Source organism: Harpia harpyja, chromosome 17, assembly GCF_026419915.1.
Source record: "Harpia harpyja isolate bHarHar1 chromosome 17, bHarHar1 primary haplotype, whole genome shotgun sequence".
Classification (NCBI taxonomy): domain Eukaryota; kingdom Metazoa; phylum Chordata; class Aves; order Accipitriformes; family Accipitridae; genus Harpia; species Harpia harpyja.
This window is the reverse complement of record NC_068956.1, coordinates 29,266,948-29,292,673: the sequence shown is the minus strand read 5'-3', so window position 1 is coordinate 29,292,673 and position 25,726 is coordinate 29,266,948. Positions and strand designations below refer to the sequence as shown.

Genomic DNA, 25,726 nt, shown 5'->3' with positions numbered 1-25,726 from the left:
AAATCTGAAATGTTTGAAGATAATTTTGTAATGGTCTTGAGAAGTCTAATACAAATTAATTGAATTGTCTTTTCTGTCAAACATGTGGAAGCTCACATTATTGCTGTGGTAGTGTTAATTTCTTTTTCCTCCTAGCAGCCAGAAAGTATATCAGGCTCTGTTCAGTCTTCAGTATTGGGGAAAGGTGTAAAACACCGACCTCCTCCAATCAAATTACCTTCAAGTTCAGGAAGTAGCTCTTCAGGTAATTATTTATTGACTCAGGCGTCTCCTTTTTATGTGTTCTGCCTGTTGTAAAATTACATGATATCCCTTTAGTAAAGATTTAATTAAAAAAAAAAAAATCAGTATCTTATATGTGAAGAGAGTATTTTTTTTTATTTCTGATTATATTGTTCACAAAATTGTATCCTAACAAATATTCAAGTTAACATGTACTCACAGAACAATAATGTATTTTAATTATGTTTTTTCAGGTAATATTTTTAGTCCACAACAGTCAAGTGGCCATCTAAAATCCCCAACTCCTCCTCCTCCTCCTCCTTCCTCTAAGCCTCCTGGTCTTTCTCGGAAACAATCTATGGATCTTAATCAAGTTAGCATGCTCTCTCCAGCTGCCATGTCTCCTGCGAGCTCTTCACAAAGTGAGTCACGACCTAAATTCTCCATTAAATCTTAGGCTTTTGCATAAATGCTTCCCGAGATAAACTTCTTAACCTGTGGAATGATGAAACTTAAGTGTATAGTGTACCCTAAATTGTATAAGTTGTGCAGCTCTAGGCAGGTCTCTTGTTCACTGTATGTATTTTATGTTTATTGTAACTGTGTTCGTTTTTTCTGTATATATGTATGCACCCTCTGTGTATACGTTTTAATACCTTTTATGCAATTAGTATGATCTCCTCATTTCTGAAAGGCTGGTAGATGATGTGATGAGATAAAATTCCAAAGTGTAGATTTTTTTCCTCCAGTGTAAAAACAGTATGTTAGATCAGTTTGCCTTTACATAATTTAAGCATCTGGTTTTTTAAATGTTATAGGAGCTGGTGCAGTTGTATCTCTATGTATGTATATAATCTGATCAGTCCCAAGGTGGTGATACAATAAACGATAAGATGATTTTTTTAAAACACTCCTACACTGTTTTACAAATCATTGCTGATTGCAAGTGTGGTGGTGATGCTGGTGATGATAGCACCGTATTCTCAGGTGTTAATGTAAATTTCAATAATAAGTGTCATCCTAGTTTAAGTATTTTCATTAACACTGACAGGATCATTGTAATCGTAGCTATAGACCATAAACATTTTTAAAAATATGTATGCGTCTTGAGACATGTCGTGAACAGATTTGTACAAAGAGAAGTCATAGCTGCAGTTTTTCATTTTTTTATGAATAATTGTATACTGCACATTCCAGTATCCTGCACAGTATTATGCTTTTTGCATTAAATAATTTAAAATCTGGATAGCTCAAAAGGTGTAACTTTTCTGCCTTCTTGTTTTGCACAAAGAAAAAAAGAAAACTTATAAAAGTTTTCTTCTAACATATTTACTGTGTTTTCATGTTAGTGCTATGAATCGTGTAAATCTGCTGCACACAGTTGTTACTTTAAGGGTCTGGTCACAACAGCTGGACATCCACATTTATTTCCTTTCTTTCTGCAGGACATGAAAGCTAAAAAAAAAAAAGAAAAACAAAGAAACACCTCAAGCTTTTGGGGGTTTCTGTTTTGTTTTTCTATTGATGACTGTGCTTACTGCATCCACAACAAATATAGCTATACATGCTACATTTAAGCAGAAGGAATTACACAGTAACTTTTAAAGATGCAGTATTATCCTCTGGTTCTCAAATATTAAAAAAAATATTTTTATTTGATCAAAATTTGGCAAATGGGAGCTTAGCTATCTGAAATTTAGATTAACCTCATCATTATTGAGATAGTATGTGTTCTTTGTTGAATCTGTTGTTTTCCATGATATGTTTTTAACACGATGCTATTGTGCAGGCAGTGCATATAGACTATATGTTTAACATTTTAGGAAAAAAAACATTAATTAGATTAAACTGGTCACTAAGAAATTGTTTTATTTTGATTTAAGTATTTCTGAATGGAGTCGTGACTCAGTGTATGATAAATTATGGAAGGACTTAATGGAGGATACAAACCGGTGTATGGCTTAAGGAATTAACCATGGAGAATGGGTTTTGTGTGTGATTATACTGCATCCTTAACAAGGAGTGTGTGCTGCAGCACTTGTGTCGTGTAGAAATTAACACTTGCAGCCTAAAAAATGGAACAAATTGTCAGTGCTAAATAAGATTCCATTAACCTTATTATACCAAAAGGACTGGCCTTTTGTAACAAACTAGCACTTTTTATTTTTCTCAATGAGCAGGGTCTGGAACTCCTAAACCATCTACTCCTACTCCAACCAACACCCCTTCATCGACCCCACACCCTCCTGATGCTCAGAGCTCAACTCCTATTACCCCTTCTGCCACCCCTACTCCCCAAGATTCAGGCTTCACCCCTCAGCCCACTTTGTTAACCCCGTTTGCTCAGCAGCAAATGTCTCTGAGCCAGGCACTGCCTGTAATGACTATTCCTCTTTCCACCATGGTAACATCCATTACTACAGGAACAACCTCCACCCAGGTCATGGCAAACCCTGCAGGACTTAACTTCATCAATGTAGTGGGCTCTGTGTGGTAAGTTTTTTTTGTTGTGATGGTTTCTTAATTTGCCCTGGGTGGGTTGGTCATTGGGGTGGCGCGGTGGGGAGAGTGGGAGTGGTACAGAACTGTCCAGCATCCATTAGGATAGATATTTTTCAGGATCTGCAATACAAAAAGATCATTCACTTTGTAATTATGAAGTGAAGAGCCACTAGAAACTACCTGTATTTCTCAAATATAAGGCACCTGCTATCAGAATATTGAAAAGGTCTATTAAGAAAGACCTTTATTGCTTTCAGCTTTTTGGATGTATACAGTTTAATTTCATAAGGCTTAACATCAGTTTAAGTGATTTCTGAGGTTTTGCCCTTTAAGTTTGAAAACATTATTTGTTAATCAGAGAGGAGGTGGAATATCATATGCAGAACACTCTAAATGAAAAATGGAAAGAGATTTGATATTAAGGTGCCTATGAATGAAAGGTTATATGTAAAATACAAGAAAACAACAAATCTGTTTTCTAACAATTTAAACATTGAGGTTAAACATTATTTGATTCTTAAAACTCATTTTGTGGTTTAAAAAAAAAAATGCTGCTGTCAAGAATAGATTGTGTGGTATAACATGAGCTGCTTTTTAGGCTAAATGAAATTGTGATCAATATAAGATGGTCAGTGTGAGACACATAGTGTGCTTCAATGCAAGTGTCAGACACTTGAGTTATTCATCCAAGGTCTTCAGCAGTTGATCACTGTTGATTAATTAGATTTTTTTTTTAATGGTGCAAAAAGAAAACACAAACCTGTTCCTTAACTTTTTGTTATGATAGTACAACTGTTTTGAAGACTGTTGATCTTTCAGTATTCCTAGAATAAAAGAACCGTTTGTGTTTTATTTTCCATAGATTATACCCAAGAAAAAACACGTATATGCCGAGAATGTGGATTTATGTATTTGTTATGCCCTAGGCATAACAATTTTTAAAGCTGCCTTGATGCTTTATCCATAATCCCATTTACAGCAAACAATTGATTTACTCGTCATGAGACAGGGCAAAAATTTAGTTACTTACGTTTACTTGTACCACTTGGGTTTGATGTGTTGTCTTTCCTCTTCTACAGTGGAGCACAGACACTGATGAGTGGTTCAAACCCTATGTTGGGGTGCAACACTGGTGCCATAGCCCCTGCAGGTATAAATCTGAGTGGCATTTTACCATCAGGTCTGGTACCAAGTGCGCTGCCTGCTGCAATGCAGTCTGCCTCTCAAGCAGGTTAGTGTGAATAAGTTGAAAAGCCACCCTTCAGATAGGGACAGTGTGAAAACATATTGTGAGAACAATGGACGAAAGTGGCCATTGTGTGAATAGATTGTGTATTGTTGATGGCTGGAGCTCAGGAACAACATATGTATTTTTGCATTCAAAGTGTAGGCTATGATTGAGATTGTTTGATTTTTTTCTTTTTTTTTTTTTTGAGAAGCTAGACTGGGGAAACTTACTCTCAACCTAGATTGTTTGGTATGCACAGTAGGAAGTTTTAGAGAAACTCTAAATTCAAATGCAACTTTGATAATGATGACTGCCAGAAAAAAAGGCATGACTGAATGTAGAAAGAGGCCTCACTTTTTAAATGTGCAGGGCATTTTATTCTGTCACTGGTACTGCTTATTCTAGTAGGACAATTAATTAGTTCCTTATTGCCTTCAAATGTATCTATATAAATCTGTGTGCCTCAATATTCATTAAAGCAGGATTTAAATTCTTAGTTTATTTTTTCTGAACATATAATGAAGAAAAAAAACCCCTAATGTATGGTTATGCAATCAGAATGATAGAAGAGACTTCAAGATTTCCATCCCTTACACTGAGACAGTCAAATCTATCTAAACCATACTGAACCAATGTTTATCCAAACTGTCTTTAAATACCTTCACTAAAGATTCCCATCTTCCTTGGTAGCTGTTTGGAGTAGTTCATTATCTGTACAAAATATTTCCTCCTAATTACAATGCATCTCCTTAATTGTGAATTAAATTTTTTTTTCTCCTATTCCTTGCAGACATGAAAAATAGTTGTTCACCCTTTCTCTTTACCCTCTAAGTATCAAACACGCTGTCATGTCCCACATTTGTCTTCTCTTTCTGATAGGTCGTATTTTTCAAACCTTTCATAATCCTGTCACTCTCTTCTAGACTGTCCAATTTGCTTACATCCTTCTTAAAATGTGATAACCAAAACTGGACACAAGCCTGAGCTTGGCTGATTTACCACTGTGGAGCACAGCAGAATAAATGCATCTCATCTCTTTCACAACATGCCTGTTAACATTTCCCCAAATGAGGTCTGCCTATTTTTTATCTGTATCTTTTGCAACAGCATTACATTAACATAAGAATGGCTTTACTGGTTTAGGCCAAAATCCATCCAGTTTATATTCTGTCCCTGACAGTCGCAGCTAGAGGATACTTAGGAGAGAGTTTAAGATGAGGCAAAAGTGTGAAGTGAAACATCCCTTGTATGCAAGTGTACCTCTTCTGGCAATCTGCAGCTTTGAGACTTTCTCAGCTGAAGACTATCCACGTGGATCTTTATGCTTAATGTCCCATGCTAGACTTCTAGTCTGTGGATTTATTTAATTGGGTTTTGAACCTGTTTATATTTTTGGAATCTATAGCATCTTTTGACAGTGAGTTTTATAAATGTAAACTGTGTGAAGAGGTTCTTTCCTTTTGTGTGTTCTGTAGTTTGTGATATGGATGATTTGGATATGTTTGTGACCTACCGTAACTTCTCATGTCCTTTCTTGCTGTATAGACACAAAGCTAGTTACTCACAATTTTATACTTGTTCATTTGTCTTTTTTTAGTTCCATGTTGTTGAATTTTGGACACTTTCTTCAATTCACTAGGATTGCTTTTAATTCTAATTCTGTCCTTTCAAGCACTGTCAACCTTTACCAGTTTGGTGTCACAGATTTTTACATGCTATGCTGTCGCCTACATAACAGATGGGAGTAGTGAGCTGAGCTAGGTCTGTGGAAAGCCTCTGGGGGTTCTGTTTGGCAGCCACTGTTTTACTGGAGCGTTTGTACCGGTCCTATATCCACCTCAGAGCTTACTACACGCACATCTTCTTTTAGCATAGCTTTGAAGAGTGCCATGTGGAATAATGCCAAAAGCTCTAGAAGTCAGATGTCTTGCCAGAAGCCCTTGGGAGGGTGGGCAGTTGCTGAGATTTTTGGGTGGGATTGTTTTCTGTTAATGATTGAGAAACTGAGAGCCTGTTACTTCATTGAGCCCTTGGACGTTTCTGGATTTACTGTACAAACAGTAAAACTTTTTAAAGCCAGAAGAATCACTGAAGAATAACTGCTGTGATATTCTCCACATTCACCTTTGTGTAAATGCATTAACAGGTTATAGGTTACAGGGTACAGTGTTTAGTAGCAATACAGATTTCTTTCTGTTTAGTCAGCTCTCTTTAACTTTGAATCTGGATAATTATGAACTTACCAACATTATGGAAAATGCAGCATTGTATTAAGTATAAAATTTACACTTGCCATTTTTCCAACTTCCAAATGTTTAGAAATAATCCCAGTGGAAAGGTGTATTAATTGCAATACACATATATAATTAAGTAAAGACTTCCTACTAATAAAAAGATGTTTTCTTTAACAGGCAGCCCCTTTGGTTTGAAAAATGCATCAAATCTTCGGCCCTTAAATCTTCTACAGGTAATTGATACACTTGGACACAATAATAATGATAATTTCTTATATTTCTTTAGAGACATGTTTAGTGCCGCTTACTGCATTGCCCCCCACAGATCTTTGAAGCCAGTTGATCAGACAAACCCTTTACTGCAAATTTTAATTGCTTATTTAAAATGCTTGGAATAAGAGAAAAAGCTACTTCCATAAAGATATCAGGTGGAAATTATATTCCTAGCTCACAACAAAGCAGCTAGTTCTCAGTAACAATCTAAAAATGCAGACATTTGAATTCAAGAGATTAATCCTAAAATACAAACTTCTATTTTCAGGATTTGCTTAAGCTTTTATTGCAAATCATTCTTTAAACTGAAGTTATGATTATTTTAGAAGTACAAAACAGTACAGTAGAATCACTCAGGGGTTACACATACAACGCTTAAAAGTCGAGCTCAACATGCGCAGGTAGGTGCAATAACGGCTTTAAAGAGCTTCTGGTAATGCAAATAGGAGTTCATGTAAGATAGGGAGTTTAGAAGGTCTGTAAATGTTTTCTTTCCACTAAGCATACATACAGATACAAACATGAGCAAAAGTTGCTTATTGTCAGAGCTCCATTTAAAAGCAGAACGGGGAGTGTTTGTGGAACCAGCTGGAGTTCCTGGATCTTGAAGTCAGCTGCAAGTTACAGGTGTGGAATTGCAGCTTCAGTGTTCTACAGATGTTGCACCATGCTTCAAAAAATTAATACCAGTAAAAGATCAGCTGTAGCTTTGCTACTTCCTCCTCCAACTTCTGTACACACTCCAGAAACATGGAAAAGGGCAGGCACAGGAGGCAGTTATGCCAGAGTAGAGCTTTTCTATAAAATTAAATCACACAGATACAACCTTTCAAGCTACCTCTGCCATTCATATAAGCCAAGAATTGTTTGGCTGAAATCAGTGCAATTAAAGCTGGGGTAAGGGAGAGGAATCAAGACTTGTTTCATGTTTTTCTGCATCAGACCTTGCAGCTTGTTGATGGGAAGCATCTATTAAACTTCAGTGGAATATTTTGAAAGTGAAAATAATGTACAGTGCTTTTGAAGACTAGCCTTTACAATTCCAGTATCAGTACAATCTCTACTATTTTAATTAGAATAATAAAAACGTATTTTCCTGTGGAAATACCTTGCTATAATTTAATGCAGGTTTGTTTTCTGAGCATAAGGCTTTTTCACAAACAACAGCAATTGTAAACTGATTCATTTTAAAGGATTTAAAAACAAACAAACAAAAAAACCTCCAAGGAGGAGGTCATTATCGATGTCACGTTCATCCTCGGACAGTGGGGAAACTCAGCAGTTTGGTTGAAGTGTGCTTTTTGTTTTAATCTTCAACAGCTTCCAGGTGGTTCATGTATTTTTTAACCCACTCCAGCAGGAGCAGCAGCTGTCACAGTTTCCTCCACAGCAACAATCTCAGCAGCCTACAACCTGTAGTCCTCAGCAACAGGGAGAACAGGTCTGTGCTAACAGCCCTCAGTCTGGGGTGCGTGGATGAAACAGTTTCTCTTATTCTCCCCATCTCCACAAGTAAATGAGCCTTTACCCAACAGATCTGAAGCAGAAGGGGAGGGAAGTCTTCCTGCAAAACCTTCTCAAACTGCGGAGACTGCAGTGGCTTTGTTGCCACAGCTGGAGCCTGGGTTATACTCCTTTATTTATATCCTGTATAGAAGAGCTATAACAAAACAACTGGCTAAGCATTGTCGAAGTCTAGCATGAAGAGAGCCAGCCCACTGTACAAGTGGTGTAAAATCAGCTTAGTGTTGTCCTGTTTGTCATAACTAGCAGATACATCAGGTGAACAGAGAAAAAACACAATCCGAATTGCTGCATAGTAACTAAAACTTCTTACACTGCTGTTAGTTGCCTTATGATCCTCACAGCTATAGTTCAGCAGAATTGTTCTCTTTGCACCAGAGAAAGTATCAGTTGGCTTTAAAGCTGTAATCTTAAGACATTTGCTCTACTGCTGCCTGCAATTAGTGTTAAAGGCTTTAATCACTGAAGGAAGTCTAAAGTTTTGATAGAGACCAATCTGTCTGTTCTCAAAAGGACAGATTTTGAGTGGTTGGTTCTACCTGCGCCTAAAAATCTTTAGCAGCACAAATGCAGCAATTTGGGAAAACCAGCTGCTCTGCTTTTCTGTTCTTTATCTTTTGTCTTCCCAGACACGCAAGACTTCTGTTTACTAAATAGTCTCTACTGGATACTCAGTTTGTCCTAACAATTTTGCTTGTGCTACTGTAGGCTGTCCATAAATAAGATGCCTCTTTCGAATGTTTTTATGGTGTATAGTCTCCTGTGTCACAGGCCTTGTTCTGGAATGTGGGACAGTTTAATGGGAAACTTTCAGATTTGTTCTCAGAATCCAAGTGTCAGTTACTAGTTGAATTGCTAAAAAAAGTCATGCACACTTGTACTATTGGGTTTTATTTTCTAGGCATTGAACTTCAAGGGTGTTTACAAAAAGGCTGACGTAAGCCTAGTCCTTCTTGTGGCAAAAAGTTCTTCTGGAGGAAATCAGTCTCTGCATTGGCTAACTTGCCCTAAGGAACTTCTCTCTTACCACACTTTATAGACCAGGGTCATTAGCTAAAATGAGCTATTAGGAATACTAGATTCCTTAGCTTTCACTAAGGACAAGAACGTATGCGTTCACAGTGCTGTAATCCAAGTGCTTAGTGGAAAACACCTAAGCCCCAAAAGACCAAAAATTTTCTGTGCTGCCAACAGAATATACACGTTCTCGTCTCATACTTAGGGGTTTCCCCCAGATGTTGGTTCTATGACTTTTTAAGTCTTCCTTAGTCATCTTCATTGAGATGATGACATCTTTTTAATGTGCTTGGTCAAGTTTACCTAGATCTTAGTGGCATTATTTCATATGGTTATTCTAAAGAAGCATTGCAACTCCTGGAAATGCACCAGCTCAAAAGCTGTTCTTTTGAGGTTTTTTTTTTTTTCCTGACTGATAAGCTATGCAGTTTGCTTGAATTACATAATAACACTTTATTTCCCCACCTTATGAATCGATGTATAATTTAAGTTCTAGAAGAGGTCATAATTCAGTACCCTTTGATGTCAGTGGACACTAGATCAGACCCCACGAATTCCACTTGAGTGACTACTGTGAGAACTACTCTGTTCTGAAAATAAGATTTTAAAAGCAGGGTTTGTGTTTTTTATGAAATTAAGGAGTGTGTGGCACAATATGAACATGTGAATGTAAGTTTCAGACTTGTCACATTTTGACTGATGAGGACCTTTGCACATGGATGGTTTCAGGTGTCACCTGAAGACTGTGGGGTTGGGAGTGGGACAGGAAATTGTCCTAAGTTTACAACCATCAGCTGTACTCTCTGCTGACTGCAGGGAAGTTGACAACTACATGGGACTTCTGCTGGGTAACGGGCACAATACCATTTCTGCCAAAGCAGCTGTTTTGGGGCATTCGACATCTGTTCGTTCCACTTTAATAGTGACTACGTTATAGCTTGTATCTACGCACACTGGAAGATGTAGAATTAAATGGTTTTAAATGGCACTTCAAAAGTTTGCCTTTACACTGGCTTTATTTACTTATTCATTGATACCAAAGTTTGGTAATAAGGATCAAGCTTTTCATTTTTGCTAGGGGTCTGACCAAGGTCCATCCAATCAAGATCAGGCATTATCTGCCCAACAAGCTGCTGTAATTAACCTGACTGGAGTAGGGAATTTTATGCAACCTCAAGCCACAGGTATGTGCTTGCTGAGCCTCCTTTTGTAGTTACATGTGTATGTTGATAAATTCACACTGAAATGAAGTTTGGTCTTAAAGAAGTCTTAAATTAGATCAAAACAACTTAACTATTTATTATCGGCATATGAATTATATAAGAAACACTGGACTTCCAAAGCATGCGCTTTTGTGCTTTTGTTTGGCAGTTAAGTGTAGTAAATCCATAATACCATGTGAAAATAAGTCACACTTGATACAAAAAGCAAACACAGGTAACTTCCATGCCAGACTTCATTGAGGAATGTTTCTTTAACTGTGTGCTTAACATCCACTATGAGAAACCTCTTTGTGTCTCCACAAGCACTTCATAATCTAATTATGTTCTAACGAGGAGTATGTATATCTTGTATACTTGATTCTGCACTGTTTCCAATTTGACTCTGAAACTAATTCTGTTGTTCCCCCTTTCCTGTGACACTCTATTCCTATGTCTTCCTTCCCTGACCCTGACCAACTCGACCTGACCTCTTTGACCTGCCTGCTTTCCCCTTCTCCTTTCTTAGTGTTGTCTCAGCTTGGCTCTGCCGTGAACAGACCTGGGCAAAGCCTTCCTCAGCAGAGACTCCAGCTCTCTTCTGCCTTACAACAGCAACAACAACAAGCCTTGCAGCAGCAGCAGCAACAGATACAAGTAATCCAGCAACTTCACTCTGACTGTGTTTAAAAAAAAAAAAAAAAAAAAAAAATTAAAAATACAATTCTCAGCTCCAAAACCAAAAATCTTGCCCCTTTTGACTTTTTTTGTTTTGTTGTTTTTTTAAACTAATATCTTTATGGTCTCACAAATGAAAAAACCATGAATTTGGCAAACTATATCATGAAAGATTTAAAATCTGTGGTTCTCAGCTTGGAGCACTGAATTTATTTTTGTTCACTTAAGCCATCCACCTTCCTGATTTGCTCACATTCAAGGAGTGCTTGTGGCACGTATCTGAATAAGCTCTGCCAGGTGCCAAGAGATTTCAAAATAGCCTGAATCTAAGCACCTGCAAGTTCAAGTGTAGCACTGCTACAGTCAGTACATGGAAGCAACAGCTCTGGCAAAGCATTCCTTTAGCATTCTGTCATTCAGATGCTTTATGAAAATATTTTAATATTTTTTTTAGCACACAGTCTCTTCTTTGTGATACATACAGAAAATACGTACAATGCACGCACTGAGAAGGTATTATGTTAAAAATGTACTGTGAAACCCAAACATTCACTGAAGTTGCTGAGTTACTGCAGTTACTGCAACGGAGAGAAAGGGCAAAGAAACAAAGCTGTCCAAGTACATGTGTAAAGTGTTCCATGTGCCCTCAGCAGGCTTCTGTGCCACTGGTGCTGCTTGACTGTACTCACTGCCCCAGTACATGGTGTGTTCCTTTTGTCAGCCTGGTGCCTCCTCATTTTTTTTTTCTTTTTATCCCCCCCTATCCCCTTCCTCTCATTCTTCCTGACATGAAACATAGCTTTATAGTCAACACTAACAAGCTTTTTCTCCCCCTTCTTCATGGCAGCAGTTGCGATTCTTGCAGCATCAAATGGCTATGGCGGCAGCAGCAGCAGCACAAGCAGCTCACCTGCGTCATCAACAGCATTCAGGCAGCCACTCAAAAAGTAAAAGAAAAAGAGGCACACCAGCCCCTCCAAACTCCTGAGACTTGCTTCCCACCAACCCACAAAATTGATTTTTTTTTTTTCAGATTAAAAAGGAGAAAGCTTAACATCAAATCAGTGTTTTATATTACTGGTGGGGAAAATGAACCTTTGACATTACACTGAAATAAATGAACTGGTTCTGGAAGCCAACCCTACAGAACTTAGAGATTTCGTCTGTAAAGCAGCTAGGGTCTGGTTTCCTTAAGTTAAATTTTTTTAACAGAATGTTTTATCTTGTATTTTTTACCACTCAGCAGCATTGTACATAGTATAAGGGTGAAAAACATTTTAGAAAAAATGAGCTTTGTAAATGTAGTACTGGTATTTGTTTATTTAGTATAAAAGGTTTGTGAACACTGTAACAAATACAATTTTTACAAATCCATTTTTTAAAAGATCTCTCCTTTTGTTCACTTGGGCTTTATACTTTTTATTACTTTGTCTATCAGCTTCTTTACTTCTTTGTGTCTTGTAACTGCTCTGGTGATACAGTCCTGAAGCTTGGCTCCTGTAAGAGGACTTCCACCTAAAAATTAAAAGGAACAATTTGATTTTCTACTTAGACTTCAGTTATGTATCTCTAAATGTGTTTTCCAAATGAGAGCATTAAGTAATGTAGCAATTCTTATGACCAACAACTTTCACCTGGGGAGCATACAGCTTCCCCAACTCCAGCCTCAGGCAAAGAAAACAGAAGCAGAGGAGAGGTGCTGAAAATCCATCCTTTGCTGTATGTAGGTCAAGCTGGGACTTCTTTTTGCACTTCAGTCATGCCACATTTTTGAAAATTAATTTCAAGAGCAAGTAATTTAATAAGTACTCAAGCAGACGGTCTGTTACCACAAAGCACCCACATTTTACAAAGAAGGTTAAGAAAAGATTATCATCTCTATAGGTTCCTGTGTAATAAACATGGAAGTACCTGGTTTATGGACAGAACATAGTCTGCCTTCATCGTCAGTTACAATAGTTACTGTTCCAGTTGCTAAGTCTTCTTCTTCAGCAGTTGGATCAACAATGAGTAATGTGCTTGTGAAAGAAAAACATACACAGACATATTAGTATACATTGCTCCATTAACATTACTGCAAAATACACATAACTTACTCATATTGTAGCCTTACAAAATAGTTGCAGGTGGATTTAGTGCTCAGGCTTATCCGTCTTCTTACCAAAATGCACCAATTTAAAAAAAGAAAAAAAGACTGGGGGAGATTCCACATATTCAAGTGCATATGTCTGTTAAAACACTAGCTGTTGAAAATACAGCTTTATGCCCAAGTTTCATAGATTTGACACCCGTGCATTGCAGGAAAACGCCATTAAACTGCTATTTGCAGTATGCAGTCACTTATTTGGTAGTTACACAAAGACACCAGCATTGTTTTTAGGTGTAGGCTGTGCTAATCTCTACCAGACCTCAAGGCAAAACTCATTTCCAATGGTAAATTAACCAAAGGAGTTCTCAGGTTCTTGTCAGAGAACTCACTAACACCACTCAGACTGGGAGTCGTTCAAAGATGGATTTACTGGGTTCCTTAAGGCAGCCAAAATAAGCTGTCATACATCACATGATGCACATCATTAAAAGAGATTAAATAGTGTTATTTTTGAACCATTTAGTAAGTTAGAGCAAACCAATGGAAAAAAAAAAGGATCTAAACTACAAGCCAACTTTGCACAACAAGAAAAACTTCAACTTAAACCACTGTTCAGCTTTAGTTTCTTTAAAAAATAATATAATTAAAAAATCACTACCATTATGAACATTTAGCTAAAGTGCAGGTATCATGACAGGAAAGACTTCAGCTGAAGCTTTCATGAAGCCTCAGTTTACACTGGTAAACTAAAATTTAGTATTGATGTCATCAAACTCAATTTAGCAGCTGGAGTACACCTATGCTAAGTGATGTTTATGACAAGTTGAGGGGGAAGTCAGTAGCAAGGCTATAGGAGCCGATATAAAATAGATGGAAGGGTAACAGGCTTTTTCAATTTGAACTCGTACAATACATAATTGAAGGTTTTCCAGGTAATTTAAAGCTTCACCAATAGTTTCAGATTGCCATTTAATAGCAAACGCATAATGAAAACTTAAGTCCTTAGCTACACTACTCAAAAATACTGCTTTATTAATTCTACCCACATCCACTGTGCAGCATCAGCCCTTTGCATGACACCACATGGAGCGTTCGATGTATCAGACTTATTTATGTACAGGTTGGCTCCATGGGAGCCAGCTGAGGAGCTGCACAGTGCTCTGCACCACTGTTCCTCACCCATGGCTACACTACCCAGCAACCCAGAAGTTTTATTTATTCAAGGAGGGCTCTTGCGCAGAAGAAAAATGTCTCTGGAAGCCACTTAAAGCATATTATTTAGAGGGCTGTGTCAACAGCTGTAAAAAAACTAATAAACCAGAACTACAAAAAAAAACAAAACCCAAACCACACAACACAGGCACACACACACCCTCCATATTTAGTTTTAGGAACTAAAGGGAGACAAGTAACTTGTTTGATGCAACAGTTGGTTTCAGCGAAGGGAAAAAAGCCCAACAGACCGAAAGCTCTCTTCCAAAGGCAATTTTTTTGTCTATTGGTAAGTATGGGTGATTTGTGTGCAAATAATATCCTACTGACAACTGTCTAACCACCGTGCTGTCCAAACCCTCTCAGTCTACATCAAACTTCAGACCCACAAGAACTGGTATTAAAGCAATTAACAGAAGCACTCTAAAGTACTGATAACTTTCTGCTTTGATTCATTTTGGTAATCACTTGGTCAACATTTGAGTTTAGTGTTCCCCCACCCCATCTCATGTTTGAATGAAGGGACCTATTAATCATCTCTGCAAATACAGATTAATGTGCCATAAACCCCTGATGTCTCTAAATACACCTAAATCTTAAATCAGATTCATGGCACAGCAAGCAGCATCTTATTTGTCATTTTCTACTTTTCAAATGGATACCACCATAAATAACAGCATTTCTTACTAACAGCAGCAGAACACATACTTAACGTGCTTGGACTAATGAAGAGCCAGTAAACAATTTCAGGTGAGGAGTCAAGTTATCAGATGTGATTATTCTGAGTTCTCATAATCAGATTCTTTACCTTCATGAACATCACTTCAGAGTGCTGGTTATACTTCAGCTTGGGTAATTATGTTTTCAGTTATCCAGAGGTTCTGTTGTTCTAACTAACTAGACCATTACTTCTTTCTTCCTCTGTTGACTAAATGCTTGGTATAAGCTACTCAAAAATTACCATCTTTTCTATCTCTTATTTACCTAGGCTTCTGAAGCATTAATTGCATTGGTAACATTCTTTTGTCTCAAAGATGCTGCAAAAGCATAAAACAATACCTATTCCCATACTTTCAAGCATATTTTTTAGGTTGGGAACCAGTTCTGCTTTAAGTCACAGGAAGAAGTTGGACAGACTTTGCTTTGTTCTGCATGCTCATTCATACCACGGAACTACAGGTCAGTTCCAGAAGAGAGGCCACGGGTTTAAGATCGAGTGCAGCAGCACTGCCTGAGACTGCGTGCTCTTCCCTAGCAGCAGTGCACAGGAGGCGCAGAAACATCACTGGTAGCATCCTCTGTCCTCCACCTCTTTTACAGACACAGTTGTTTTCATAAGTACGAAACAGATAACGAACTTACTCATCAAATATAGCAAATGACGTGGCAACCGGATGCTTTCTGATAATCAAAGGATTCTTCTGTTTTAAATTAACTTCTGATAAACCAGTTTCTTCATTTATAGTAACTGATGGCAATTGTACTGAAGAGATGAAAAAATTACAATGATATAATATTATACATTGCAGCTTTTAGTAGGCCTAGAGGTGTCCAAGACTACTGAAATACTTAAGCTGATCTTTCAAGCCACTGAAAATCAATCAGAAGAGAGTTTTGGCTGTATTACTGGTGTTCTGTACAAAAACATTCTTGAATTTGAGGAAAGTATTTAGCTTAGAACTACCCGTCCAAGGAAGTATTTAATTTTTCTCCTCAAGGTAACATTCTTCCTTACACAGAACCGTTTTCTGCTTCCAAAATGCCATACAACTACGATACTTTAGAGTCATATTTAACAAAAAGTATTTTTTCCACCAAAAGCCTACTGGACATACAAAAAACAGGAATATGGTCTCATCTCATGAATTTTATATATCCACAGAAACAGTGCAACCTGATCTTCAGATAACTCTTGCTCTGACAACCCATACAGTGTTGGAGACAGGAAAATCAAGAGCAAAGTACCTATAGGAATTCAAAGGCAAGCAATTCACAGTTAGAAAAGCAGGCCTTGCTGTAAGCTTCCCTTACCACCTCCTATGTGCATTTATAACCCACACACCTGTGAATAATCAATCCGTATCTTGCATGCATGAAAACAGTTTTTTCAAACTATAATGCATTAAGCTAGGAATATTCTCTTGTGACAAATACGCAAAGCCCCCCAACAACTTATTCTGCCTACGCAAAATACATTAACAAGGTAAGACCCTGATCTAGGCATTGAAGTCATTTACAACCACTGCCGAAAGGTTCAGATCTCTGTCACAGAAGAACACATGGCAGAAGAGCTATTAGTCTTATAAGAGAGCAGTAATATGCATACAAAAAGATCTCACTCCCCAGGTGTTACACATCTATGGCATCCATACCATCATTGCCACTTCATATTTGCATTTTAGTAATTCAGCATTCAAATGACAGGAAAAAAGCAGTCTTAGGGAATTGTGAACCAGCTACCTATTCATTATAATTCAAAACTAACGTATTTCTCCAAGCAACACTAATCAGAGCGTGTCTCTTGCTCTAGAGAAGACTTACCATTTTTTAATGCTGCTAACAAAGCAAAGGCACTGGCATCCAAAATGTTTCCATCGTAGTCCAGACATATGATATCACAGTATAACACCCAAGCAAGCTATCAGAAAAGGTTTGCACGTGTGAGATATTTCAGCAGGTAAGCAAATGGCGCAATATCTAAGAAAACGCTCGGCACATGAACAAAGATACTTATTTCTATCATACGATTTTTACATTTCAGATGTAAACTAAGCTATGAAGACTAAAAAGCAAGAACAACAACAAAACAACGTATAGCCCCAAATACCTTCTTTAACGTCTCAACACTGTGATCTTGTTAGTATGTACATCTTCGGTTTGAGATACAACTTACCTTGCCGTGTGCAACACACAGATCTTCTTTCGCTATTATCTGTGAACTAAAATAAAATGAGAGAGTAAACCAGGAAATAGAAAACTGTCTTGCAGCGCTGTCTGTGTTTTAAATGCATTAAGATGATTCTTACTTTTCAATCACATCTGCAATGAACTGGCTTGCTGCTTGAGCCTCTTCACCAGGTGGTCCAGAGCGAAACCTCGTTGAACAGAGGGATGGCAGTTCTACGTTTGGAACTAGGTAGCAAGAATCATTAGTCATAAAACTAAAGAAAGCAGGCAATGGGATATCAAAAGTAGAAATAAGACAATACACAGTCTTAATATCATTTTATGTACCTCAAATGAGAGGCAAGACAAGAATTTTACAACCAAGCCTTCCTACTTCTCCCCTCAAATATAAAGTTACGCATGAGTTTGTATTAAAGAACTTGTAGTACTCTGTACTCAGGAACTATATATTCCATGGAGAAGCACGTACTCCTAACTACCATTTTCTGTTTGTAATCCTGCTATGAATATCATGAACCGCCCCCCACATCCCAAACTCTTCTTTAAGTGTTAAGCATTCTTAAGTAGATCAAGAAACAACAGTGTTTTCATCCCACTGCCTGACTTTACTGGTATGCTATCTGCTTTTCATCAACCATTAAAAACCTGATGCTTTAGACTTGAAGCAAAAACATGCATAAACATTTGTGAAAAAACTCTAAGCATAATCAAGTTCACTGAAAACAACATACTTTGGAGATGCCTTATAAAAGGGGGATTTAGTCTAAGCTCTCAGTTCCACGGAATTCTTTTATTTCAAAAGAAACTCCAAACTGGAGCAAGGATGTACCCCTGAGACTTCTACAGTTCTCCGAGAAATAAACGGGGTTGATTTCACTGTTTTTAAGAGTTAAATTTTTTGCCTACTGGGACTTCAAGACAAAAGTTAATGTGCCTTTGCACAACCTTGCATGCCACAACCTTTTATAGATGAACTACCTTCCCCCTCTTAACATACGTACTTCCCCCTGCTGCAGGCTTGTTTTCAGCCTGGCCTGGAATCAGCAATAAGAAGGTAGCTTTACATGGAAAACTCACAAGCAGAGCAGGGGGCATTCTGAAATTTCTGAAGCACCACTTCCTATATGTCAATTTGGAAACTGATTTGAAGGAAAGTGATACGATTTTACCCAAAGTCATTCTTTTAAGAAGTCTTCACCACACACTCAATCTGTCCCATCATTACAGCCTTTCAGCTGAAGCAATACAAGATCGGAGTAAGATCCGTACGGAAAAGCTTACCAATATATCCTTTGTTAGCAGAATCTGCTGCGGGTGCAGCAAGTTCCTAGAGAAAAAAGACAAAAATGAAGAGCTGAATTTTGTACCAAAAGACTTTCCAGCTATTCTATCTACGAATGGTCATTTTCTTCCCAGTTATCATTACAATGAGATTTACAAAAGCCATTTTTAATTGCTCCCTGTCTGTATTTTTCCTATGGGAAAACACAATACAGGGACATGAATTGTTCTATGGCAGGCCAGCATTCAAGCTGAGGCTACAAGGCACTTAATAGTCCAGCCAACTAATTACCAATGCACTTATTGATCAATATTCAGTAACTCTTCAATTATACAGCTTTTACCTAGAAATAACAAAGACTTTATTTTTGTATGTATCTTTCCCCATACACAATACACACCACAAAAATACATGTTCTCAGACTACACAGGCAGGATTAGACAAAGTATATATTAACTTTCACATCTGAAAGTAACTCAGGTGAAAGACTGTAATTGTGTCTGGCATATTATTGTAACTCTGCAGGAGATTCATTCTAAACACGAATGCACAAGTTCAGCTAACAGCTAAGTTAAAATAAAAACCAACCATACCGCTTTAATTCCACAAATCACTGTAGTATTTCCTAACTTCACCAGGGCAGAACCATCTGCAGTTGTAATTGAACCTGAAGAGAGAAAGTGCTGTTCAATAAAATCTGTTTTTCCATTCAAAGGGCCTTAAGTAACATCCACCTTCAAAAACTGTTTATTTTCCATCATTTTATACTAAACACAAGCTAGCAAAGTTTCAGTGAATCCAGGGTGGGAACAGAATCTCTCTGTTAAACAGTCAATCAGACAGAACCACACAGAACAGTTCAGGCTGGAAGGCAGCTTATCTGATCTCCCTGCTCAAGCAGGGCCGCCTAAAGCCAGTTGCCCAGGACTGTATCCAAATGGCTTTTGAGTATCTCCCAAGAATGGAGACTCCACAATGTCTCTGGGAAACCTGTTCCAGCGCTTGGTCACCCTCACAGGGAAAAAGTGTTTCCTGATGTGCAGAGGAAACCTCCTGTGTTTCAGTTTGAGCCCGTTGCCTCGTGTCCTGTCACCAGGAACCACCAAATAGAGCCTGGCTCCATCTTCTTTACACCCTCCCTTGAGGTATTTACATACATTGATAAGATCCCCCCTCAGCCTTGTCTTCTCCAGGCTGAACAGTCCCAGCTCTCTCAGCCCTTCCTCACAGGAGAGGCGATCCAGTCCCTTCATCATCTTCATGGCCCTTTGTTGGAGTCCCTCCAGTATGTCCACTTCTCTCTTGTACTGGGAAGCCCAGAACTGGACCCAGCACTCCAGGTGTGACCTTACCAGTGTTGAATAAAGGAGAAGGATCAGCCTTCTTGACTTGCTGGCAATACTTTGCCTAATGCAGCCCAGGATAACATTGGCCTTCTTTGCAGCAGGGGCACTTCTCTGGCTCATGTTCAACCTTGTGTCCACCAGGATGCCCAGGTCCCTCTCTACCAGGCTGCATTCCAGCTGGGCAGCCTCCAGCATATATCAGTTCATGGGGTTGTTCCTCCCCAGGTGCAGGACTTTGTGCTTCTTGTTCAACTTCATGAGGTTCCTGTTGGCCCATTTCTCCTCGTTTCTGAGGTCCCTCTGGATGGCAGCATGACCCTCTGGCATATCAGCCACTCCTCCCAGTTTGGTGCCATCTGTAACCTTACAGAGGGGACACTCTGCCCCATCATCCAGATCATTAATGAAGATGTTGAGAAGGACTGGACCCAGTTTTGATCCCTGGTGTACTTTTTTAAACCAGAAACCATAGATGGTTACTGTAAGCCCACCTTCTGGCTGACTTACAGCAAGACCTCATGGAAGGCAGCGTTATAAAATGGAAGAGGCCTGCAGTGTTGAGTTTGAGCGATAATCAGCAACTATTCCATGGTGGTACGCTAACCTGTATTTTACTTTCAGAAATTATGAGGTGTAAGAAAGGCAGGTAAGGTGCTGCTGCTCACTGCATAAGAGGCATCTTGCCTCTGCTTGAGACAATGGCTCATCAAGCTTAGAATAAAACAGAAGCAAGGAGTCACCACCTCTTTCTAGATGCTAGGGCATCAATTTTGCACTGGTCAGTTGTCATGGTTTAATCCCAGCCAGCAACCAAGCACCACGCAGCCACTCGCTCACTCCCTCCCCACTCGGCGGGACGGGGGAGTGAATCGGAAGTAAAATGGTGAAACTCACGGGTTGAGGTAAGAACAGTTTAATAGGACAGAAAGGAAGAAACTAATAATGATAATAGTAACAATAATAAAATGACAATGATAATAATAATAAAAGAATTGGAATATACAAATAAGCAATGCGCAGCACAACTGCTCACCACTCGCCGACCGATGCCCAGTTAATTCCCGAGCACCAATCCACAGTTTATATACTGGGCATGACGTCACATGGAATACCCCTTTGGCCAGTTTGGGTCAGCTGTCCTGGCTGTGTCCCCTCCCAACTCCTTGTGCCCCTCCAGCTTTCTCGCTGGCTGGGCACAAGAAGCTGAAAAATCCTTGACTTAGTCTAAACACTACTTAGCAACAACTGAAAACATCAGTGTGTTATCAACATTCTTCCCATACTGAACCCAAAATGTAACACTATACCAGCTACTAGGAAGACAATTAACTCAATCCCAGCTGAAACCAGGACATCAGTATATGCCTAGACACTGCCTTCAGCATCTATAACATATGCTGCTGATCTTAGAAAGAGACAAGCTTCCACGACCACCTAAATTGTGCTGTGCATATCAACCCAGGAGCAGAACTGAGTAACAATGCTCAAATATATTACTGTACCATGCATTCTCTTTAATGCTTTTCGAAACCATAAATAAAAATTCCTCCTCTTTCTTGTTTCAGAATGCAAGCACCAAGAAAACTGATTAGCAAGTCATTAGTGTCACTAACTACTATAATCTGAGACTAATAATACCTTCCCCATTATTATTATTCCAAATAAGCACTTGCCTATGTTGACAGTGGTTGCTCGGAATTCACCTAACTCCCTTCCATCAGGTCGACAGTTCTCTTTCTAAAAAAAAAAAAAAAAAAAAAAATTACAAAGTTCAAATCAGAAAACATTTTTCATTACATAACACACCAATATTTATGCTATACAAGTTCACATAAAATAGTATTCTCTTTTTAGCAGAAATATGCAGTTACAAAAATGCTAGGGTGTATTGGTTTTGTGTGGCAAGGTTTTGGTAGCGGCGGGGGGGATTACAGGGGTGGCTTCTGTAAGAAGCTGCTGGAAGCTTCCCCTGTGTTCGAGAGAGCCCATACCAGCCGGCTCTAAGACGGACCCGCCGCCGGCCAAGGCCGAGCCAATCAGCGATAGTGGTAACGCCTCTGTGGTAACATTTTTAAGAAAGAAAAAAAGTTGGGACGGCGGTATTCGGCAGCCGGAGAGAGGAGTGAGAACATGTAAGAGAAACAACCCTGCGGACACCAAGGTCAGTGAAGAAGGAGGGGGAGGAGATGCTCCAGGCGCCGGAGCAGAGATTCCCCTGCAGCCCGTGGGGAAGACCATGGTGAGGCAGGCTGTCCCCCTGCAGCCCAGGGAGGACCACGGTGGAGCAGATCTCCACCTGCAGCCCGGGGAGGACCCCACGCCGGAGCAGGTGGGTTCCCGAAGGAGGCTGTGACCCCGTGGGAACCCCGCGCTGGAGCAGGCTCCTGGCAGGACCTGCGGATCTGTGGAGAGAGGAGCCCACGGAGCAGGTTTTCTGGCAGGACTTGTGACCCCGTGGGGGACCCACGCTGGAGCAGTGTGCTCCTGAAGGACTGCACACCGTGGAAAGGACCCATGCTGGAGCAGTTCGTGAAGAACTGCAGCCCGTGGGAAGGACCCACGTTGGAGAAGTTCGTGGAGGACTGTCTCCCGTGGGTGGGACCCCACGCTGGAGCAGGGGAAGAGTGTGATGAGTCCTCCCCCTGAGGAGGATGAAGCGGCAGAAAATAACGTGTGATGAACTGACCGTAAACCCCAGCCCCGTCCCCCTGTGCCGCTGGGGGGTTGGTAGAGAATCCGGGAGTGAAGTTGTGCCCGGGAAGAAGGGAGGGGTGGAGGGAAGGTGTTCTTAGATTTGGTTTTATTTCTCATTACCCTACTCCGGTTGATTTGTAATAAATCGAGTTAATTTTCCCCAAGCTGAGTCTGTTTTGCCCGTGATGGTAATTGGTGAGTGATCTCTCCTGTCCTTATCTCAACCCACAAGCTCTTTGTTATATTTTCTCTCCCCTGTCCAGCTGAGAAGGAAGGGGAGTGATAGAACGGCTCTGGTGGGCACCCGGCGTCCAGCCAGGGTTAACCCATCACGTAGGGAAAACTTGACCACATTCTAGTGAGTTTTTCATAAACTCATATGCAGTTTGTGGTTGTAGGCCCGCAAGAAAAAAAAATAAATTTATTATAATTTATTTAGAAAATAAATATAACGATAGATTGATTGTCTCAAGGGTAAGTACTACAGGCTAGATTCAGAATATCATCCAAGAATGAATACTCAACGATACTTTAAAATAAGAGCTTCTACCTGTCTGCACTGTTTAATTTTGTAGGCAATTCCCCCCCCCTTAAAATTAATGTTAGAGTGAACTAGAGAAAAAAACAAAACAAAACAAATACCGCCCCCCCCCAAATAAAAACCCCAATGTTCAAATACTGTCAGTCAGAGGCTGTACAAGACCAGAACCTTAAGTTAGAAATTGCACCAATTCACCATCACGTTAGATCTGAATTATTAGTCATCACAATTTCAAGCTTCTCAAAAGCAAAGACTTTTGGTTCAATTACAAGAACCAAAACTGACTGCAGTAACACTGGACCCATTTCTAAGTCAATACTACTTTAGTAATGGATAGGCTAATTTAATATACCAAAAAGTCAGCGGTTTTCCTTCACAGTTACGGTAAGCATGGTTAGCAGCAATATTCTGTTAGTCATTTTTAGTAGCATCTAAGAGCCTGGTCTGACAATTTTGTACTAGACAAACCTGCATCACCATCTTGGTCAAACTTAACTAGCATTCCTTTCGAGGCCAACAGAAGCATTTATCCATCAAGTTGAACAGGGACACAACCCGCTGCAGCATCAATGCCACAGACAGATGGAAAAACATGTTCTGAAGAGCATGACCATTTTTTCCCCTGCTCAGTGAGGTGTTTTTTCCCTTCTAGTTTCAGATTTTCATACAGACAAATTAGAAAAGCAGAAGCAAGCAAGAAAAAATTTGATTACAAGCAATTTATACATGCATATTGTGTTTTACTCACCAAAAATCTTCTGTAATACTCCAATGGTTCCACCGTTCTAAAACAAACAGAAAGAGAAGTTCACATGCAAGCTCCCAAGTAAGGAAGAGAAACCGAAAAAGATAAGCAAGCCTGAACCTACAAGAACAAATAATTTGACAATCAAGATGACCAGCAAAATGGTTACAGGAAGATGAGGAAACTCAAAACTGATCTAACAAAAAGATGTTTTCCTATATCCACTTCCAAAATGCTTCTTTCTTACAAGGAACCTGCCTGCACATACACCAAACACAAACTACTAGCTTTCACCTCAACAACCTTGACTACTTGTTTTAATTCAAAAGGAATGTTTATTGAGACAAGGGTGTAGAATCTTTCTGAAGAAATGCAGCATGGGTAATTTTATTAGAGCATCTGAAATATTTGTTAGTTTAGGGACTGTATTCAGATGTACAAAATGGTTTAAAACAATTTTACAGTCTTGAAATGTTAGTTTTTCTTAGAATCTTTAAGAAATTACAAAATCAAGAAATATGCTTCATGCAGTGCTTCAGCTGAGAAATAATTAACGCTTATTATTAATTATATATTACTAACAGCATTTGTGTATTAGTATTTTAAGCACAGAACGTTAAAGTAAAAAACACTCATAAAAGCGTCATTGACATTTGAACAAAGCCTTCTCAATTTTGTTAAAAGTAAGCACTTCTGAAAAAAAAGGATAACTGGAAAAGGCAAGTTTTCTAAATGCAAACTAACATAGAGAGGTACCGCAACTCACGATGGCAAGCATCAATTAACCCCTGTTGGTTCCCCATACGTTGGTCCTGTACTACTGTTTTTTAACCCCAACACATGGCCTGTTCTCTTCCAATTCATGCAAGAGCACTTGCTAAACCTTGTTTCCCACATTTAAGCCCTAAACCTGGAAGAAGCAAGGAGACTGGAACAGGTAGCCCAGAGAAGCTGTGGCTGCCCCATCCCCGGCAGTGTTCAAGGCCAGGTTGGATGGGGCTTTGAGCAACCTGGTCTAGTGGAAGGTGTCCCTGCCCATGGCAGGAGGTTGGAACTAGGTGATCTTTAAGGTCCCTTCCAACCCAAACCCTTCTGTGATTGTAAAAGGAGCAGCTACAAACGGGAAGCCACTGAATTCCCCAGTTTTAAGCTCCTTGTAACGCTTCACTAAACTCGTCCTGCCTGTACCTCTGTCCCTGGAGGGAGAAGGCCGCCCTCCTCCACGTCTAGTGCCGCAGGAGCCCCGCACGGTCCCGGCCGGCCGGATCTCTGGGGAGCGTCGGGCCCAATCCCTCGCCCAGACCAGGTCCCCACCGGGTGGATCCGTCGCTCAGGGCCTCGTCCCCCCGCACCGGCTGTCTGTGCGGGCGGAGGCACCGCAGCCTCCCCGGCTGACCACCCCTCCCCATGACCGACCTCCCACCCGTCCCCTCGCCGGTACCGATCCGGAATCGCGTTTCCACCCGCGCCCGCGGTCACCCTCCTCCGCCTTCTCCGCACGCCATGAGGCAGCCGAAGGCCTCACCGCTCTCTGCGCTTCGCCGTGACTTCGTCAGACTGAACAAACCCGGCTCGCCCGGCCGCCCTCCCTCCTCCATCTCGGGGCTCCGGCCCCCCTCAGCACCCCGCCGGACGCCCCTTCGCCCGCCCACCTCCTTCCCCTGCCGCGATACCCCGAGGCCGGAGCCGGAGCCCCCGCGGCCCAACGCCACGGCCCCGGGGCGGCCTGTGCTGGGGAGAAGCTCCGCGGGACGGTCCCCGCCACCCGCCCGCGACCGGCGTTACCTCAGCCGGCGCGCACCGCGGGAAGCAGCGCCGTCACGAAAACGACACCGCGCTGGGGCCCTCTCCCCTCCGACCGCACGCCGCCGCGGCGGCGGGGAAAAGGCCCCGTGGGGGGAGCGGCCGGGAACGCCCGCCACAGTGGGACGAGGAGCGAGCGGGGGCTCAAGGGCCGGCAGGCCCTCCGCTTACTTGAAAGCCGTCGCCATGGCGGCGCCGCTGCCGTCCCGGATGTGCCGCCGCCTCCCGCC

General features: G+C 40.5%; 2 protein-coding genes across 2 annotated transcripts in view; one reads left to right on the top strand and one right to left on the bottom strand.

Moving 5' to 3' along the window:
- Window positions 1–12,251, top strand: part of SUPT20H (SPT20 homolog, SAGA complex component) — a 36,789-nt gene extending 24,538 nt beyond the window's left edge. The window contains 10 exon segments of the mRNA XM_052812755.1: window positions 136–244; window positions 477–644; window positions 2,403–2,715; window positions 3,804–3,955; window positions 6,364–6,419; window positions 7,780–7,800; window positions 7,802–7,900; window positions 10,079–10,184; window positions 10,729–10,856; window positions 11,725–12,251. Of these exon segments, the coding sequence (XP_052668715.1) occupies window positions 136–244; window positions 477–644; window positions 2,403–2,715; window positions 3,804–3,955; window positions 6,364–6,419; window positions 7,780–7,800; window positions 7,802–7,900; window positions 10,079–10,184; window positions 10,729–10,856; window positions 11,725–11,865 (1,293 nt within the window). The 3' untranslated portion in view covers window positions 11,866–12,251.
- EXOSC8 (exosome component 8) lies at window positions 12,180–25,726 on the bottom strand. Its single transcript, XM_052812760.1, has 11 exons — window positions 25,668–25,726; window positions 23,697–23,733; window positions 21,387–21,450; window positions 18,961–19,034; window positions 18,367–18,412; window positions 17,205–17,310; window positions 17,072–17,117; window positions 16,720–16,816; window positions 15,541–15,661; window positions 12,789–12,895; window positions 12,180–12,392 (listed from the first exon to the last, which is right to left on the bottom strand). Exons 1-11 carry the CDS (start codon window positions 25,682–25,684, stop codon window positions 12,277–12,279), a joined length of 831 nt encoding a protein of 276 aa, XP_052668720.1. The 5' UTR covers window positions 25,685–25,726; the 3' UTR covers window positions 12,180–12,276.